Raw genomic sequence first — 17,953 nt, forward strand, 5'->3', positions numbered from 1 at the left:
TTATAACCCTGTATTCACCTGACCAAAAGTCTTGTTCCTCCTGCCACCGAACTTCACTAATTCCCACTATATCTAACTTTAATCTATCCATTTCCCTTTTTAAATTTTCTAACCTACCTGCCCGATTAAGAGATCTGACATTCCACGCTCCGACCCGTAGAACGCCAGTTTTCTTTCTCCTGATAACGACGTCCTGCTGAGTAGTTCCCGCCCGGAGATCCGAATGGGGGATTATTTTACCTCCGGAATATTTTACCCAAGAGGACGCCATCATCATTTATCCATACAGTAGAGCTGCATGCCCTCGGGAAAAATTACGTTTGTAGTTTCCCCTTGCTTTCAGCCGTTCGCAGTACCAGCACAGCAAGGCCGTTTTGGTTTGTGTTACAAGGCCATATCAGTCAATCATCCAGACTGTTGCCCCTGCAACTACTGAAAAGGCTGCTGCCCGTCTTCAGGAACCATACGTTTGTCTGGCTTCTCAACAGATACCCCTCCGTTGTGGTTGCACCTACGGTACGGCTATCTGTATCGCTGAGACACGCAAGCCTCCCCACCAACGGCAAGGTCTATGGTTCATGGGGGGAGTCGCATAACTGACACGATATTCCATAAACACGCAGTTTGATTAAAAGCTGATTGTGAGGCACGGTGCGAAAAGACTTCTGAAAAAACGGAACAAATTTGAAATTCTTATAGCTAGCACTCAACGCTTCGTGCGAGTAAAGATACGTTTGACGAGAAATATTTTTTCTAAATCCATGTTGACTGTGTCAACAGACCGTTCTCTTCGAGGTACTTCATAATGTTCGAACACTATATATATTCCAAAATCCTGCTGAATATCGACGTTAATGATATGAACCTGCAGTTTAGTGGATTACCCCTATTGCCTTTCTTGAATATTGGCGTGGACTGAGCAACTTTCCAGTCTTTGGGTACGGATCTTTCGTCGAACGATCAGTTGTATATGATTGTCAAGTATGGAGCTATTGCATCAGCATACCTTGTAAGGAACCTAAGTGATATACTTATTCTAAATAGTGTATTTTGGTATTGAATTAGCTTTCCTGACTCTGCGATCGCCACTGTATTAGTAGAATGCAATCCACAGTTGCCGCACACACCATTCTAGGACAGAAGTGGCTTTCCTGGCTAGTTCTGGTGCCAGTGTTGACTGTCGGTCTGCCACGTAGGGTGCTGCTGTGCGGTGTCTGATGCGGCAGACCTGATACCATGGCATCTTGTTAAGCTCTTTCGATAGTTGCAGTCACTCCTTTACTTTTGTTCAGTGTGTAACTTGTTATAAACGTATTATCTTCCAGATGTAACCGAAAACTGCTCTCCGCTAGTACGTATGTTCTCTTATGATACTATCATTACTAAAGGATATTTCGATCATGCACAATCGATTTGTAAATGGTAGGCAGGACCAAACATCCTGCAAAATAAACTGAATGCTTTCTCAGAGAACTATTTAGAATAGATAGTTCGGAATCCCACCCATTACAGAAATACATCCTAAGACAAAAAAAGGCGCTTCATGAAGCAATTATCCGAATGGGACGGAAATTAGTAGGGGTAATGCACATGTAAAGGCAAACAAAAGATTGCAATTAAAGAAAAGTCGGACCATTCATTAAAAAAAAAAAAAAAAAAAGGAGCTGCATAAATTGATCAAGTTGGTTATGTGTTGGTCGACCTCTGGCACTTAAGCAACCTGTTATTCGGCTTGACATTGATTGGTAGCGTTGTTGGATATCCTACTGAAGGATATCGTGCAAAATTCCGCCCACTTGCCGCGTTAGATCCTCAAAGTCTTGGCTCAAATTTAATTTAGTCTCTTGGATAGAATGGTTTTCCTGTATGCCAACCAGCGTGGATTCCTGAAAGATACATCTTGCGGAACCGACCTCTCATTTTTCTCACATTACACCCTGAAAATTATGTATCAAGAGAGACAGGTAGATGCAATAGTCCTCGTCTTCCAAAAAGCATTTCACCTAGATCCACACCAGCGTCTACTAACGAAAGTGGGATAATATGGAGCATCAAACAAAGTTTGTGACGTAGTAATGATTTTTGATGGGGAACACACAGCATGTTATCTTGGACGTGCCCAAGGAAATGCGTAGTGACCTTGCTGTTCATGTAGCGTATTAATGACCTTGCAAACAATATTAACAGAGTTTTCTCGGAAGATGCGGTTATCTGTAATGAAGTAATGTCCGAAAATAAGAATACTGCACAAATATTCAGTCGGATGTGACTTCTGTCCATTGGTAGGACATTGGGAAAATGCAATCAGTCTACAATGGAGATTGCCTGTAAATCACTTGTGCGACCCCTCCTAGAATGCGGCACGTTTGTGGTGCCAGTATGAAATGGGACTAGCAGGGGATCTAGAATGTAGTTTATGCTATTTACAGTGCACAGAGAGCAGCAGTCATACGCGAATGGAATGGGAAGAAACCCTTATGCGTGGCACAATGGGAAGTACCCTCTGCCAAGCATTTCATAGTGGTTTATAGAGTATGGATGTAGATGTAGACGAATACGTAGCCTGCCGTTCCTGTTACACATGACAAAACTTGTGAGCTTATTCTAATCCATTACATGGAAAGTTTTGGATTCCATTCGTGAGCCGATAATCCACTCACCAAAGGGAGCTGGAGTTTCTTCCCCAGCCGCAGCAGCAGGCAAATTCGTATCTAGGTATTAACATGTTGCCGAAAAGTGGACGGTGAGGAAGAAAGACATGAAGCGGAAGACGCAGAATAATAAATACATAAATAAATAAAATGGGCAGAGTGACAAATGAAGAGGCGCTGAGGAGAGCGGGAGAAGAAAGTCAATTACTGGTTGTAATTTTTATACTGGAAAATAAACTAGATGTAGGCGTGTTGTTAGAGTGTATGACTAAATTTTAAAAACCATTTTAGAAGGATATATGTAGCGGAAAAGAAGGCAAGGACGGGAGAACTCAGATCCTGGAAGATTTACCTAATGGGTGTAAGGACAACAACATGAAGAAAGATATGCCAACAGCAAGAAGTGGAGCAAACAACTGATATTAATGGCGATGATGGCGGCGGCGGCGGCGGCGGTGGTGGTGGTGATCACGAACATGATCAAGGTGATTCACTCGTATTTGGCAAATGCAAGATTCAAGTTACCGTAGGCTCTTCTCATTTCGATTTTCCATAATTAATTTGGCTCACTTCAGGAAAATGGTGACTTGGTTCCTTCACCAGAGTTGCGTCCAATTCTTAACCAACCGATCATGCTCCAACTTAGATGGTAGATAGTTCTCTTCTTCAATAACAGTTCGTGCTTCTTGTGTCTGTGCTAACGAAACCAAATAGAGCAAAAGTATAGCGACTTCAAAAATATGTATTTGTATCTATAAAATCTTCTTGTTTTGTACATTTTTAAAAGAAAAGTAAGTGGTTTTTATTTCCATTGTATCATTTGGCTGCAGCATATTTTAGTATCATCTCCGAACTGTGTCCCTGCTGGAGTGTAGATAATATGAAAGTATGGAGCCATATGGCGAATGAGTTTTGCTCTCTGTTGCATATTGTCAGATTATCTTTACGTAGGATAACTAAAAAAAAGAAAAAAAGTAAGTTAATTGGATACAGCTTTTTTCTTAGTCTAGTCTTAGATAATTCTTATAATAATTATATTACGTTGAAAATTTCGTGATTTTTACCCACAAGAATCTAGTTAGGTTTACATCTCCACGAGACAGAAACGAGTTCGTCGTAGTGTTTCCTCACTTTCATTCCAGTTCCTAGGTGCAGTTCTCAGCTACGATGAGTCTATAAGGATCCTATCTTTGTACTGACAATTTTCATTCTTGGTACGTTAAAAATTACCTTCATTGTAAGTTTTAGCCAAGTGCAGTCTCATGAAGTCTCTTACATGCAAACTGCTGTGGAATATGTATCGTTATCATGTAAGTCTTTTCTTGTTTTTCCTCATTACGATCCTTCACTTATCTCTTGATTATGGTTCAGCTTCTGTTCCAGTGGGAAAAATACTTCCTACTTCTGCTCTTTCTCCTTACCTCTTTGTTCCTTATTTACTTCTGTCTCTCCCCACCATCATTCCTGTTTTTGTAGATACCAGGATAGACCTAACAGCTTTATTCCACTTCCAACTTCAACAAAATGCCTATCCTAACCGAGTTTGGAATAAAACAAGGAGTAAGTTTAACCGAGTTTGAGAATAAAACAAGAAGTTAATTTGTTGCTGGCCACCAGAGGACGTATTCCCACCATGTATAAAACACACTTACAATAGCATGAGTCGTGCTTGATTTTCTTCGTCTCTGTTACCTTCTTCTTATTGTGAAATGGTCTAACGTTAGCATGATTCTCGTGCATCGTTTAAAAAGATTTTCGCAAACCAAACTCGCATGCTGCCCTGCCAGACAGACACACACGTATTAATTCAGTACGTCTGAAGAACGCCAGAACATGCGATAGATATTGACTAGTAGCAAGTTTACCTGGATCTATTCGTCGTGAAATCTAAAATTTGTCCGTCATTCACAGGACTAACATGATTTGCCGCTGCCCCCCCCCCCCCCCCCCCCCCACACACACCCATCCCTCCTTTCTACTGGTACTACCAGCGGAGTTCTGTTACCAGAAGATAAAAATGTAAGTTATCTTTGTTTTCTAATAGCATTTACGTGACCATGAGTCCATACATTCAAGTAGCGTGTGACAGTACTCACTTGTAACCGTACTTGATTAATACTGCTGCTTCTCCTCAGATGTGACCAGAGCGGTGCTGCAACTGCGGCTGAGTCTACAGCTGTGTGGTAAAACATCGGTTTATGGTTAAGATATCCATAAATGCAAAAACTGGAATTAAATCGTTTACGAGGGCATGCTGTTAAGTAAAGTCTCCGAAATTTTGTATGAAAACTCTGTAAAGATTTTTATCCAAAACAAACGTTATTAACATTCTACATCTTTATTCTTTATGTCTATACATTTATTCTTCAACGTAATCACCCTGGCGACGGACACATTCTCCCTACGAGAGATCAGTTTGTAGATGCCGTCACTGTAGAATGTTTGACTTTATCGATGGAGCCAGAACCCCACTTCTGCTTGCACGCCTCATGACCATCAACGTGAAGTTCTTGAAGGTGTTCTCTAAGTTCTGGAAACAGGTGAAAATCGAATGGGGCCAAGTCGGGACTGTGTAGAGGAAGATCGATGACAGTGAACCCAAGGCATCGGACTGCTGCCAGATGTCGCAGTGGTCGTGTGTGATCTGGCACTATCATGCTGAAGGAGAGGTTACTGTATGTGTGGACGAACTCTTCGAATTCAAAACTCGATTACAGCACGCTGTTTCTCAAAGATCGACGTTATTACATTATATTACACGCTGCCATGTTACACACTACAATTAGCAGCCTTCTAGAATAAAGATGTAGACGGCTAATAACGTCTGTTTTATTTAAAAAGCTTTAAGAGTTTTTACATAAAATTTCAGAGGCATTACTCTTCAGCGTGCCTGTACAGAAATTTTGCCAGACTTTCAAACTGGTGTAAAAGTTAATCAAATGGTTTGACTCAAGAGAGTACCCAGGTCCTGTGCCAGGGGAAAGTGGGGAAACTCATGTTAGTTTCAAAGTGAATGCAGGAATAGTTTTGAGATTTAACAGCAAGTGGTTCTGGGTACACATGCTGTATTACATGTTTTTGCTTTCGTCACAGTTGTACTGGACTGATACTTTCTGCGTGCCTGGCGGAGCAGGATTCGAGTTAGGCTTGCAAAGTCTTTTCTTCCTCTTCTTCTTCTTCTTCTTCTTCCACTCCTTCTCTCCCGACCACTGTACTATCTATCTTTACTCTCTCCGCCACTTCCCTCTCTATTGCTTCCCTCTCCATTCCTTCCCTTTTTTCACACCAATTCTTCCCACTTCACGTCTTCCCACTCTACCCCTTTCTGCACTCAGTCCACCCCTTCCACTCTTACTTCAGCCCTTCCCCCCCCCCATTCTGCCCATTCCCCCCACATCACCCCTTTTCCTCTCACTAAACCTCTCCATTCTCTTTCCACCTCTCTCCTCTTTCAATCCACCCCTTCCCCAATTGACATCACCCCTTCCACTCCACCAGTTCCCCATAAGCTCTCTGCACTTCTCCCCCTCTCTCTAAAACTCGTTGCCGGCCGCGGTGGTCCCGCGGTTCTAGGCGCGCAGTCCGGAACCGTGCGACTGCTACGGTCGCAGGTTCGAATCCTGCCTCGGGCATGGATGTGTGTGATGTCCTTGGGTTGGTTAGGTTTAAGTAGTTCTAAGTTCTAGGGGACTGATAACCACAGCAGTTGAGTCCCATAGTGCTCAGAGCCATTTGAACCATTTTCTAAAACTCGTTGCTCTTCTGATTCCAATTCCATACCCATCTTTTCTTCTCTACTTCTCACTCTCCAACTGCACTCCTTCCCATTCCAACTGTGCACTTGTCCTTCCCTCTCCACCCTCCTCCCTATAACATCCCTTCCCCCTATCATATCCCTTCCCTCTCCCATTCTGCCCATTTCTCCTCCCATACAATCCTGTCCCCCTTGCAGTCTACCCTTTCCCTTGGAATCCACCCTTTCCCCATTTCAGTCCAACCCTTCCTTCTTCCATTCCACACCTTCCCTCATCCACTTCTTTCACTCTACTCATTTCCTCTCTTCCACTCCACTCTTCCCTTTCTCCTCCCACTACACACCTTCCACTCCCTCTCCCCCTGTAGTTCTCCCTTGCACTCATATACCCCTACTGTTCTATTCCTTCAGCTTTCCATACATTCTCCATCTCCTACTCCTTCCTTTCACACTATAATGCGGCCATTTTCTTTCTCACCCCACCCCTTCCCTTTCCTGCTATGCTTCTTCCCCTCCCATGTCACTCTTTCTCTTTCAATTTTCATTGTCACCATTCCACTCTTATCACTTCCCCTTCCCTTTCCATCCCTTCTACCCACTCATTCTACCCTGTCCCCTTCCTATTCCACCACTTCTGCCTCGTTCTCTCCTCCTGCATTCCCTTACTTCACCTTCACCCTCTCTCACCCTACCCCTGTAAATTATTGCGTATGCCTTATGTCTCTCCTGTATTGTTATACATACTAATCTCTCTCTCCCTCCCCACTCTCTCTCTCTCTCTCCCTCCCTCCCTCCCTCCCCCCCTCCCATCTGTATTTTCACTTCCTCTGTATTGCTACCTTCCTCAGCTCTCCATGTTGATAACGTCTTCTCTTTTCACTTGTCCTGTTGGGATTGACAATTTATCTTCCTTTTCAGGTGACTGCAACAGCAGAGAAATTCGACAGAACATAATCAGTGGAAACAGTAAGTGTAATAATGATTACGCTCTTCATTTTTGAATTTTGGTTATGTCTGAAACTTATTTTTGCTTTTTTAAGTTGTCTTGATTTGTTGTTACTGTGCTTGGAAAGCTGCTTGATTTTAGGTGTGTCTGATATGCTGTCATATTTAAACAATGGGAACATGGAGCAGTATCCTTTCATTTTGTGTGATGTTCGTGCTGTGGATACTTACCTAGATTATTTCAGCTTAGCTTCAGGAAGTGCTGCTACAACCCGTTACACAGAGTCAGTGTGTCTACAGTGTGGTATCAGAAAATGGCCTTAGCTAACAATATGAGGGACTTAAGTCCACTAAGGAATTCGGAGAAACTTGATATGTCATAGTGTAACTTGTTCACGACTTGCTGAATTCTCTCTGTAATCAGAGAGCTCCTAGCAATCACTAGTTTCAAAAAGTCTAAATCTGTAACTTAATGTTTCTTCACTACTTTCTGGTTTTTCTTCAGACACATGGAACACTAAAATGTAATAAAATACAGGCACTTAAACGAAACTTGAAACATATAATCTAAATGTACTTCTTGTTCTAGACCAGGCACACCACTGTAGAGAGCACTTATTAAACTTCAGACAATCACAACCAGGGTAATTGGAAATTGATGCGACTTTAGTGTCTAAGTATTGTTTATTTGTACCAATAAACGTATTCCAACGCCCATGTCTTGAAGTGCAGTTAAATGTGTTGTGTTTAAGCCAATCACAACATCCCCAAATTTGTGCCAAACTCAAGGTGATCAGGGAGAATGTAAAATAATAGTCAACGTTCTGTAAATGTTAGTATCTGAATAATGGGCAACTGAATATCCCAAATTTTGCGTCAGTGAAGCTGTCGTATTTGTACCATAGGCGTATGGAGCAGCATTCTTTCATTCTGTGTAATGTTCGTCTTCATTACATCAATACAATGGGTACTTACCTTGATTATTACTGAATTGGTTCAGGAAGTGCTGCTATGATCCGTTACACAGTCAGTGTGTCTGGAGTAAGGTATCCAAAAATGCCCTTAGCTGAGGATATGACAGACCTTAGCACACTAAGGAAATATGAGAAATGCTTCATTGAACAGAATTCGCAAACTGCGACAAGTACCATTCGAGAGCTAGTAAAAAGAAACATTTTCACGAATGCTAGACATTTATTATACATTCATAGCCAGCACAAGTATGGGAATATCTTTTAAGCAGAAGGTACAGCAAAACAAATGTTAGCGAATAAAAAACAATAATTAACGAACCAATAATTTATTACAATATGTAGTGTTAAATTCATGCAAAGATACAATACTTTAGACAGACATAAATACCTCTGTAGTTAATTGTTCGGCTCTTCCAGTTTACACAAAATTACCTACAAAGGATCATCTAGGTATTTTATTGTCATTGTTGTAAACTGTATGGGGGACTTTCAGACCCGAATGTGGGAGTGAACTTTCAGTGACGATCTCTGACTCTGCTACTGCCAAAGGCCCCGGTGCAGTAACTTGAGTTCGACGTTTGCAACGGTGGAGCGTATTTTCCGTTTAGCGTTGACTTACCGCCACTATGCTTTGAGGCAGATCTGTTTCACATAATGTATGGATCTTCACGAAAATCATAGGTAGAGAGAATGCTCTGCTGTACAGATATGAAAGTTCATCTATGTACCAGAGATACCGGTGAGCGTACACTGTGGTTACCAGTAGCTCTGTGCTGTAGGTGAACATTATCCATTATGAAGGATCCTTGCGCTTTTCATCTCAGTGTGTGCAAGAAATTGGAGTTAAACATCGTCCCACGGAGACGAGTTCACAGCGGTTTGCATGCTGTTCACCCCACCGTGCTTCTAAGGTACCGAGCGAATGAAGAGCGAGAAGTAATCACGGCACAGGTGACTACATATTAATACTGCATTGCATTCAGTTAAGATTAGTTCGAGGTTAGCGGGTAAGAAACGATAATACTAAGAAAAATGGCGTAGTACTCCAGTTCGTCCAGCGGATCGTACATGCGCGCGTAAGTACATTTCGGTCGACAGTCAGAAGCGAGAGCAACAGAATAGCTGTAAGCGGCCCAGATTCAATGCGATTGCCAATAGAATCGGGTTAGAGCAGCGATAAGGTGCGAACGGCGGCTGCGAAGGCGGAGGCGCGATGCGGAGTGGAGGCGTCGCCATCGGCGTCGGCGTCGGCGTCGTGGCGCGGCGTGGCGTGGCGTGGCGTCGCTCAGTGCGCGCTCCTCGCGCCCTTCTGCTGGTTCCGCTTCCGGCCCATGTGGCAAATCTTGAAGTGGCACAGCGTCGGCATCATCCCCTGCACTGTTGGGACACACGGAAAATGCGTGGCATACACAGTAATGCAAGCTCACGAGAGAAAATATTGAGTCTCTGGTAATCCCCGAAGGGAAGTGGGATTGCAGCTGGACACGTAGTACTTGAATAATGATAACAAAACCAGCGGCTGTATTTGAATCTATCGTCGTTTATTCTTTCTAATTAATGCTACCAGTTTCGACCCAACATAGTGTCATCTTCAGGCCACGAACGTAACCTACCATCCAGAACGGTTTTTCACGTGCAGTGAATAGAATCGTATACAGGGGGCCAAAGTAACTGGAGTTCATGAAATGGACTACCCGATCACCAGATCGCACTCCGTGTGACTTTTTTCTGTGGGGACACATTAAAGATCTGGTGTATGTACCGCCTCTACCACGTGATGTAGCAGAGCTCCGGGAGACAATATGGGAAGCGACTGCCAGAGTCGACGATGCCATGCTGGGACGGGTACGGCAAGACCTTGTAAGACAGAATACAGGATGTACATAAGGTCCGGGAACACTTTCAGTTATTTAGTGCTCAAGAATCAAACATTGTACTGATATCATACGTATGTCATTTTGAAGAGAAACCCTGGAATTTTTTTTCATGTATTCCGCCACAGCGTAGTTTGGTAACTTGCCGATAGTGAGCACTAGTCGCAAACGAGTTCAGGTGCGGAGTGAGTTTTCTTTGTGTTGGAGTTCATGAATTGGCCTCCCCGAACACCAGATCGCACTCCGTGTGACTATTTTCTGTGGAGACACATTAAAGATCTGGTGTATGTACCGCCTCTACCAAGTGATGTAGCAGAACTCCGGGAGACAATATGGGAAGCGACTGCCAGAGTCGACGATGGGTACGGCAAGAATAGCGTATTGACGTCTGGCGTGTCACCCACGGTTTGCCGGCCGAAGTGGCCGTGCAGTTCTAGGCGCTGCAGTCTGGAACCGCGAGACCGCTACGGTCGCAGTTTCGAATCCTGCCTTGGGCATTGATGTGTGTGATGTCCTTAGGTTAGTTAGGTTTAACTAGTTCTAAGTTCTAGGGGACTGATGACCTCAGAAGTTGAGTCCCATAGTGCTCAGAGCCATTTGAACTCATGGTTCGCATATCGAATGACTAAAAAAAAAAAAAAGAAAAAAAAAACTTTGTTTCTCTTCAAAATGCAATACTTATGACATCTGTGCAATGTTTAGTTCTCGTGCAATAAATAATTGAAAGTGGTTCGCATATCGAATGATTACAAAAAAAAACCTTTGTTTCTCTTCAAAATACAATATGTATGACATCTGTGCAATGTTTAGTTCTCGTGCAATAAATAATTGAAAGTGTTCCCGGACTTTATGTACACACTGTATTAGTGACTTCTCTTAAAAGGGCACACTGGTCACTTTGGAGTGAACGCTGGGTTAGAGATTTCACCAGTTGGTGAAGTTGTCTTCAACCACTGACGTAAGCCATGGAAGGGAAGTGGCGTAGATGTGCCAGTCGGTCGCATGGAATCAACGCAATGAGATGGCTTGACGTGGAGCCATGGCAGAAAGCAGCTGACGTGTTGGGAAGTGTCATGACAACAGTGAGAATGAAGTTGCCTGATTTCCTGCGATATCGGTGTGAACTGTCCAACGTATCTGCAAGGAATGGTGCACCGCTTGCAGCTGTGTAACACTACTTAAGAACAGTAGTAAGAAATCCTAACCGAAAGGAACCGGAGACGAGTGTCACGCTCAGTGTCAGTCAGTCATTTTCATAACTGATAGGAGTTGATACTGTCCGTGATTGCAGGTCCATCTCAATTAGCGAATATTGCCGCGAGACCTCGATACGAGCCTACTTGTAGAAGGGTACAACGCAGATGGCCATTGCTCAGAGCAGCATCTAAAGTGGCTCATCTCCAATGGACCGAACAACACAGAAAATGGACATAGACGCCTGGTGGCGAATAATGTCTTCAGACGAGTCGCGATTCTGCGTCTGTTCAAGTGATGGAAAACGTGGAGTGCACCAACGGATGAGAGAGGCGTTTAACCTACGTTGTGTGAAGGGTGTACAGGGTAATTCTTATTAACGTTTAAAAACCCCCGAAGTGGTGTAGAGTCGAGACAAGTAATTAAATATAAGATACATTGGACTACAAACGTTGGAAAATACCCATAAAGTGGACGACAGATGTTGAACATGTAACATCACCAGATGACGTACTTAGCCGTACGTGCAGCGATTGAGCATGTCAGTCCTATACTTGCCGGTAGGGGGTAGTGCTACACATTGTTTCACTAGGCTATAGTGTTTTCGAACACCTTTCGTAAATGTAATCTGTTGTAAACGTAGAAGTTACAAAATTGTTGTCCCCGTTGTAACCAAGCAAAAGCTGTCCCTATTTCGTGTTTCTTTCCTTTGTTTCTTCTGTTTTTTGTTTCCATACGAGGTCTGTTCAAAAAATTCCGGAACATTCCTAATTTCGCGCCAGAGATGTGTTGGAGCGTAATGCGGTTGGCATCTCTGCACACGCCTGCATTCAATCTGTAACTACCGGAAGTTTCATTGTTGTATGCCAGTTAGTTCAGTGGTGTATTGAGTGGAACGTTGTGGCGCACTGTTTGCGAATTTAGAGATGGCAGAGTTAGAGGAGCAACGCGGCTGCATTATATTTTGCGTGAAACTCAAGAAAACCTTCATGGAGATACACCAAATGATGCATGAAGCCTACGGTAATGAGTGTTGAAGCCTTTCTCGGTATTATGAATGGTTTAGATGGTTTTAAAATCGCCGGGTGGAAGATAAAGATGCCGGCCCTAGTGACCTAGCGGTTCTAGGCGCTTCAGTCTGGAACCGTACGACCGCTACGGTCGCAGGTTCGAATCCTGCCTCGGGCATGGATGTGTGTGATGTTCTTAGGTTAGTTAGGTTTAACTAGTTCTAAGTTCTAGGGGACTGATGACCTCAGCTGTTAAGTCCCATAGTGCTTAGAGCCACTTGAACCATTTTTTTACAGCATGTCCACTGCTATTAATGGTGGCGTCTATTAGCTCCATACGATGCGGATGCTGTTCTTACTAAATGACAAGCATCGAGCGTATGAACGGGGAGGAATGCAGCCAGCAGCAACACTCATCCTGAGCTCTTCCCTGTTATTGTCTGTGACATTCAAACCGACAGATCGAGATGGTAACACCATACGCGGGAGTCTTTCGTATTGAAGGTATTTGCCACCGTGACGAGCTCACTGTGGCCGAGCGTTTTCACTTCGTCAAAAAATTTATCGCCAAGTGCACCGGCATAACGACTTCAGTAAACGTCATGATGTACCATCTTCACGTTTTGGGTCCAACCACAGAAACCCTATGTCTTTTACTGACATTTCAACCGTGTGTCTTTCGGCCATCTTCCGAGACAGATGACAGATTGAAGCTGCAGTACTCGCTGCGTTATTCTAACCCGCGGAAACATCACGTGAAGAAACATGGTTTCTGCAGTTGGACGTTCGAAATCTAATGGATCGTGAATGACTTCATCTGCGCATTCTGTTCTCCCAGTTAATAATGTTGGATTTCGAAGCCACGGCAGCCATTTCTCCTTCAAATAGGTTTTCTTTTTGGTCTTCCCATAAAGAAATAAAAGTCTTAACACTGCCAGGAATCGAACGTTTGGTCTTCTGTATGGTTGACAATTCAATTATTAAGACGTACTGTTCTTGTATAATACCAGTGTATTGTTCTCGTCTGATATCAGTCAATATGGTTGAAACACCTCTCATCCTGCGTTTCTGACCGAGGTTTTCAAGAGGTTTCCCGTGGTTGAAAGGCAAATTCCCGGACTAAAAACTCCTTCCTAAAAATTCCCAATTGGGATTCCCTCTTCCCTTAGCAGCTCGCTTGGTTTTTGGGTCAGTAGTTTCTGACTCCACATGCGTCTATACTCGGAGTAGTCCGCTAATCTAGCAGATAAAATGGGCGTTAAAAAATAAGAGAAAGATCCCGACATTTCTTGCAGGAAACAGCTTGGAATATTTCTCCAACACAAGGTCGCGATTTGACTGATAACTCGAAAAGATGGTATCGGTGAAATATGCCGAGACTATATTCTCATAAAAAATGTTGGCTCCTGAATGAATGCATTTACACCACTGGCCATTAAAATTGCTACACCAAGAAGAACTGCAGATGATAAACGGGTAGTCATTGAACAAATATATTATACTAGAACTGACATGTGATTACATTTTCACGCAATTTGGGTGCATAGATCCTGAGAAATCAGTACCCAGAACAACCACCTCTGGCCGTAATAACGGCCTTGATACGCCTGGGTATTGAGTCAAACAAAGCTTGGATGGCATGTACAGGTACAGCTGCCCATGCAGCTTCAACATGGTACCACAGTTCATCAAGAGTAGTGACTGGCATATCGTGACGAGCCAGTTGCTTGGCCACCATTGACCAGACGTTTTCAATTGTTGAGAGATCTGAAGAATGTGCTGGACAGAGCAGCAGTGGAACATTTTCTGTATCCAGAAAGGCCCGTACACGACCTGCTACATGCGGTCGTGCATTATCCTGCTGAAATGTGGGATTTCGGAGGGTTAGAATGAAGGGTAGAGCCACAGGTCGTAACACATCTGAAATGTAAAGTCCACTGTTCAAAGTGCCGTCAATGCGAACAAGAGGTGACCAAGACATGTAAGCAATGGCACCCCATACCATCACGCGGGGTGATAAGCCAGTATGGCGATGAGGAATGCACGCTTCCAATGTGCGTTCACCACGATGTCGCCAAACATGGATGCGACCATCATAATGCTGTAAACAGAACCTGGATTCATCCGAAAAAATGACGTTTTACCATTCGTGGACCCAGGTTCGTCGTTGAGTACACCATCGCAGGCGCTCCTGTCTGTGATGCAGCGTCAAGGGTAACCGCGGCCATGGTCTCCGAGCTGATTGTCCATGCTGCTGCAAACGTCGTCGAAGTGTTCGTTCAGATGGTTGTTGTCTTGCAAACGTCCCCATCTGTTGACTCAGGGATCGAGACGTGGCTGCACGATCCGTTACAGCCATGCGGATAAGATGCCTGTCATCTCGACTGCTAGTGATACGAGGCCGTTGGGATCCAGCACGGCGTTCCGTATGACCCTCCTGAACCCACCGATTCCATATTCTACTAACAGTCATTTGATCTCGACCAACGCGAGCAGCAATGTCGCGATACGACAAACCGCAATCGCGATAGGCTACAATCCGACCTTCATCAAAGTCGGAAACGTGATGGTACGCATTTCTCCTCCTTACACGAGGCATCACAACAACGTTTCACCAGGCAACGCCGGTCAACTGCTGTTTGTGTATGAGAAATCGGTTGAAAACTTTCCTCATGTCAGCACGTTGTAGGTGTCGCCACCAGCGCCAACCTTGTGTGAATGGTCTGAAAAGCTAATCATTTGCGTATCACAGCATCTTCTTCCTGTCGGTTAAATTTCGCGTCTGTAGCACGTCATCTTCGTGGTGTAGCAATTTTAATGGCCAGTAGTGTATGTACTAGTGTTGGCAGCTGTGCACGCTGTGCACTTTCTTCACTAAGGTGGTACTCACAGTTCCTCTTGTCATCGGGAGTGTGCGGGCCGCCGTACGGGAGCGGGTGTTCGCCGTCTCCCTCGGGGTCGTCTGCGACATCTCCCGGCTCCAGCAGCGGCCCGACGTCGTGGTCGGCCTGCGCGTGCTGGTCACGCTCCTGCATCATGCGTAGCAGTAGCATGCGCAGCAGCCGCGTCTGCTCCTCCTGCGGAACACACACACACACACACTCACTCACTACGAGGCGTCCATCTGACGGTCAAGATGCGAAGTGCTATCCATAAGTTACCGAAATTCGAATTTAGCGCGTGAATTGCGTATAAATACCCTGTAGTACAGCTACTTGCCTCCACGTACATACCCACTAAAAGTCTGGCAAGTGGCTGCGAGCTGAGTGGTTTGGTTAATGAACATATTTCCGTTGTCATGTTTCCGTAACTTAGCGATAGCTGGCCTGAAAAAGCTGTGTGTCTACAAAGTTTTAAACAAAACTTGGGAAAATCGCTGCAGAAACATGCCAAATTTTGGAGCAAGCTTTTTGAGGCATTTTTAGGTCAGGCACAGATTTACGACTGGTTCCCCGCTTCAAATTCATGCGAACTGATGATGACGCCCGTTCCGGTCGTTCGTGTCCTAGAACCACACTAGAAAGTATTCAGAAAGCGAGGATTCTTATTCAGCAAGATCGTATACAGGCCATCCAAATCCTTTGCAACACCCTGGAAATAATTTACGCTACATGTAAACTTAGATCAGAAGCAAAATCACTTGGAAGTCGGCAGGGAGCTTAAGCAACTGCTTCAGGACGATCAGAACTTTCTTTCGAAGGTTATCACCGGCGATGAAAGTTAGGTTTATGACTATTAACTTGAAAGATCTTACAAGATGGCACTTTTCTCCATCCGCCGTACTCACGACACTCACCTCCATGTAACTTCTTCATGTTCCTCAAGATGAAAGTCAATTTGAAGTGGTGAATATTTAATACAGCGAAGGAGATTCAAGAGGAACCGTAGAGGGTACCAAACACTCTAAGACCGACAGACTTCAAGGATGCATTTCAAATGTGGCAGAACTGTTGGAATCCACGTACTCGCTCCATAGGGGACTAGTTTGAAGCTAACGGTACAGAATGAGATCTAGGTGAAACATAAGAATTTTAATTTATGTATTTCGGGAACTTTCAAACACTATCTTGTAACTTGCGTAACAAACAGTAGGTAATGTCGAAGGTGAATCTTCCTGACAGATTAAAACTGCTTATCGGAGCGAAATTATACCTTAAATCTTGTCTTTTGCGGCCTACGCTCCTACCAACCAAGCTATTCAGGCACAACCCTCTACTATGGTAACAGCGCATACTCCGCTGCAGAATGAAAGTTGTATTCCGGAAACAACCCTTGCACAGTGGCTAAGCTACTTCTCCGCGATATCCTTTGTTTCAGAAGTGCTAGTCACGCAAGTTATGCAAGAGATGTACTGTGATGTTTGCAACGAAGGAGGGAGACGTTAGTGAGTCGTGCTGGGATATCAGCCGGTAAGAACATTGTCCGTGAAAGGCACTGTTCCAGGCTCGATTGCCAAACTGGCACACAATTTTAATCTGCGAGTAAGTTTCAAGACAGTGCGCACTCCGCTAGAGACTGAAAGCATCATTCCGGAATGCCGGACATGTCACTGTGTACCACAGAATTCTGATAATTCTTGTTTTGTGTCTAACTGAAACTTGAGTATCAACTATGCAATTACGGTTGGTTACATACAAGCTTTGGACACCTATCTCCTTTCGTTCGTTCGTTCATTCGTTACAGAAACCTCACCTTGTACCGAAATTTCAATGGAAAATGATCTGGGAAACTACACTGGTGGATTTTGTTTAAATGCTGCTTGGAATCCGGCTCTGTCTCTCCTCAAAAAACAGAGGGACACGAAATTAGTGCTACCTCATCTCTTGATTAATAGTAACCATCGATATTTCTGATGTTGGTTGTGTTGACACTTGTTCTGTGTGTGGTATCTTCCTTGTTCCTCCTCTACGAACCGAGGTATTAAATTTGCTTGCACATTTTTTCTTCCTTGCATTTGTGCCTTGAGAATGGCAGGGTGTGCTCCTGTCGAAATATCGGCGGTGTTCGACGACTTCACCCGGCAGCAAACCCGTAAGTTATTTGAACATTCGAATCGCCGGGAAAAGTTAAGGTCTCACTTCCTGTATTGTTTGTTACACTGAAGAGGTGGAGCCTTAAGTGCGCTGCAAGCAGTGACGTTCTGGGAGGTATCCCTCCCCTCCCCCATATTTCTATTGCATGCAGTTCTCTTTGCATTGTTCGCTCGGAAAATGATTCAAATGTACCTACATTCACTGACAGCAGCTATTCTTGTCGAGTATGAAACCGATTGTCCTTGATAAGGCGTGATACTTGTCTCTGGTCCCTGTCAGGATATTTTTACAGCCACAGTTCTTACGCCGTATTACGTGGGTGCGAGTGGTACAGAATTCCTTGTAGACACTTTGGCAGTCTGTATTGATACAAAACAAGTCGGGCAACTTCATTCATGCTTTGGTTATGGCGTGTCCAAACACGATACTTCGTGAAACTTCCTGGCAGATTAAAACTGTGTGTCAGACCGAGACTCGAACTCGGGACCTTTGCCTTTCGCGTGCAAGTGCTGTAATCT

The 17,953-nt window shown here is 44.1% G+C and overlaps 2 protein-coding genes across 5 annotated transcripts in view; one reads left to right on the top strand and one right to left on the bottom strand.

Annotated features, from left to right (window-relative positions):
- The window catches only part of LOC126473165 (DNA ligase 3), a 651,156-nt gene that overhangs the window by 41,171 nt on the left and 592,032 nt on the right, over nt 1-17,953 (top strand). For all 4 annotated transcript variants that reach the window (XM_050100039.1, XM_050100044.1, XM_050100043.1 and 1 more), the window contains exon 2: nt 7,324-7,371. The gene's annotated coding sequence lies outside the window, so the exon portion shown is untranslated. The remainder of the gene's footprint in view (nt 1-7,323; nt 7,372-17,953) is intronic.
- LOC126474681 (uncharacterized) overlaps nt 8,635-17,953 on the bottom strand; it is a 77,326-nt gene continuing 68,007 nt past the window's right edge. The window contains exons 4-5 of the mRNA XM_050102160.1: nt 15,293-15,479; nt 8,635-9,701 (exon numbers count right to left, since the gene is read on the bottom strand). Of these exons, the coding sequence (XP_049958117.1) occupies nt 9,610-9,701; nt 15,293-15,479 (279 nt within the window). The 3' untranslated portion in view covers nt 8,635-9,609. The remainder of the gene's footprint in view (nt 9,702-15,292; nt 15,480-17,953) is intronic.

Source organism: Schistocerca serialis, chromosome 4, assembly GCF_023864345.2.
Source record: "Schistocerca serialis cubense isolate TAMUIC-IGC-003099 chromosome 4, iqSchSeri2.2, whole genome shotgun sequence".
Classification (NCBI taxonomy): domain Eukaryota; kingdom Metazoa; phylum Arthropoda; class Insecta; order Orthoptera; family Acrididae; genus Schistocerca; species Schistocerca serialis.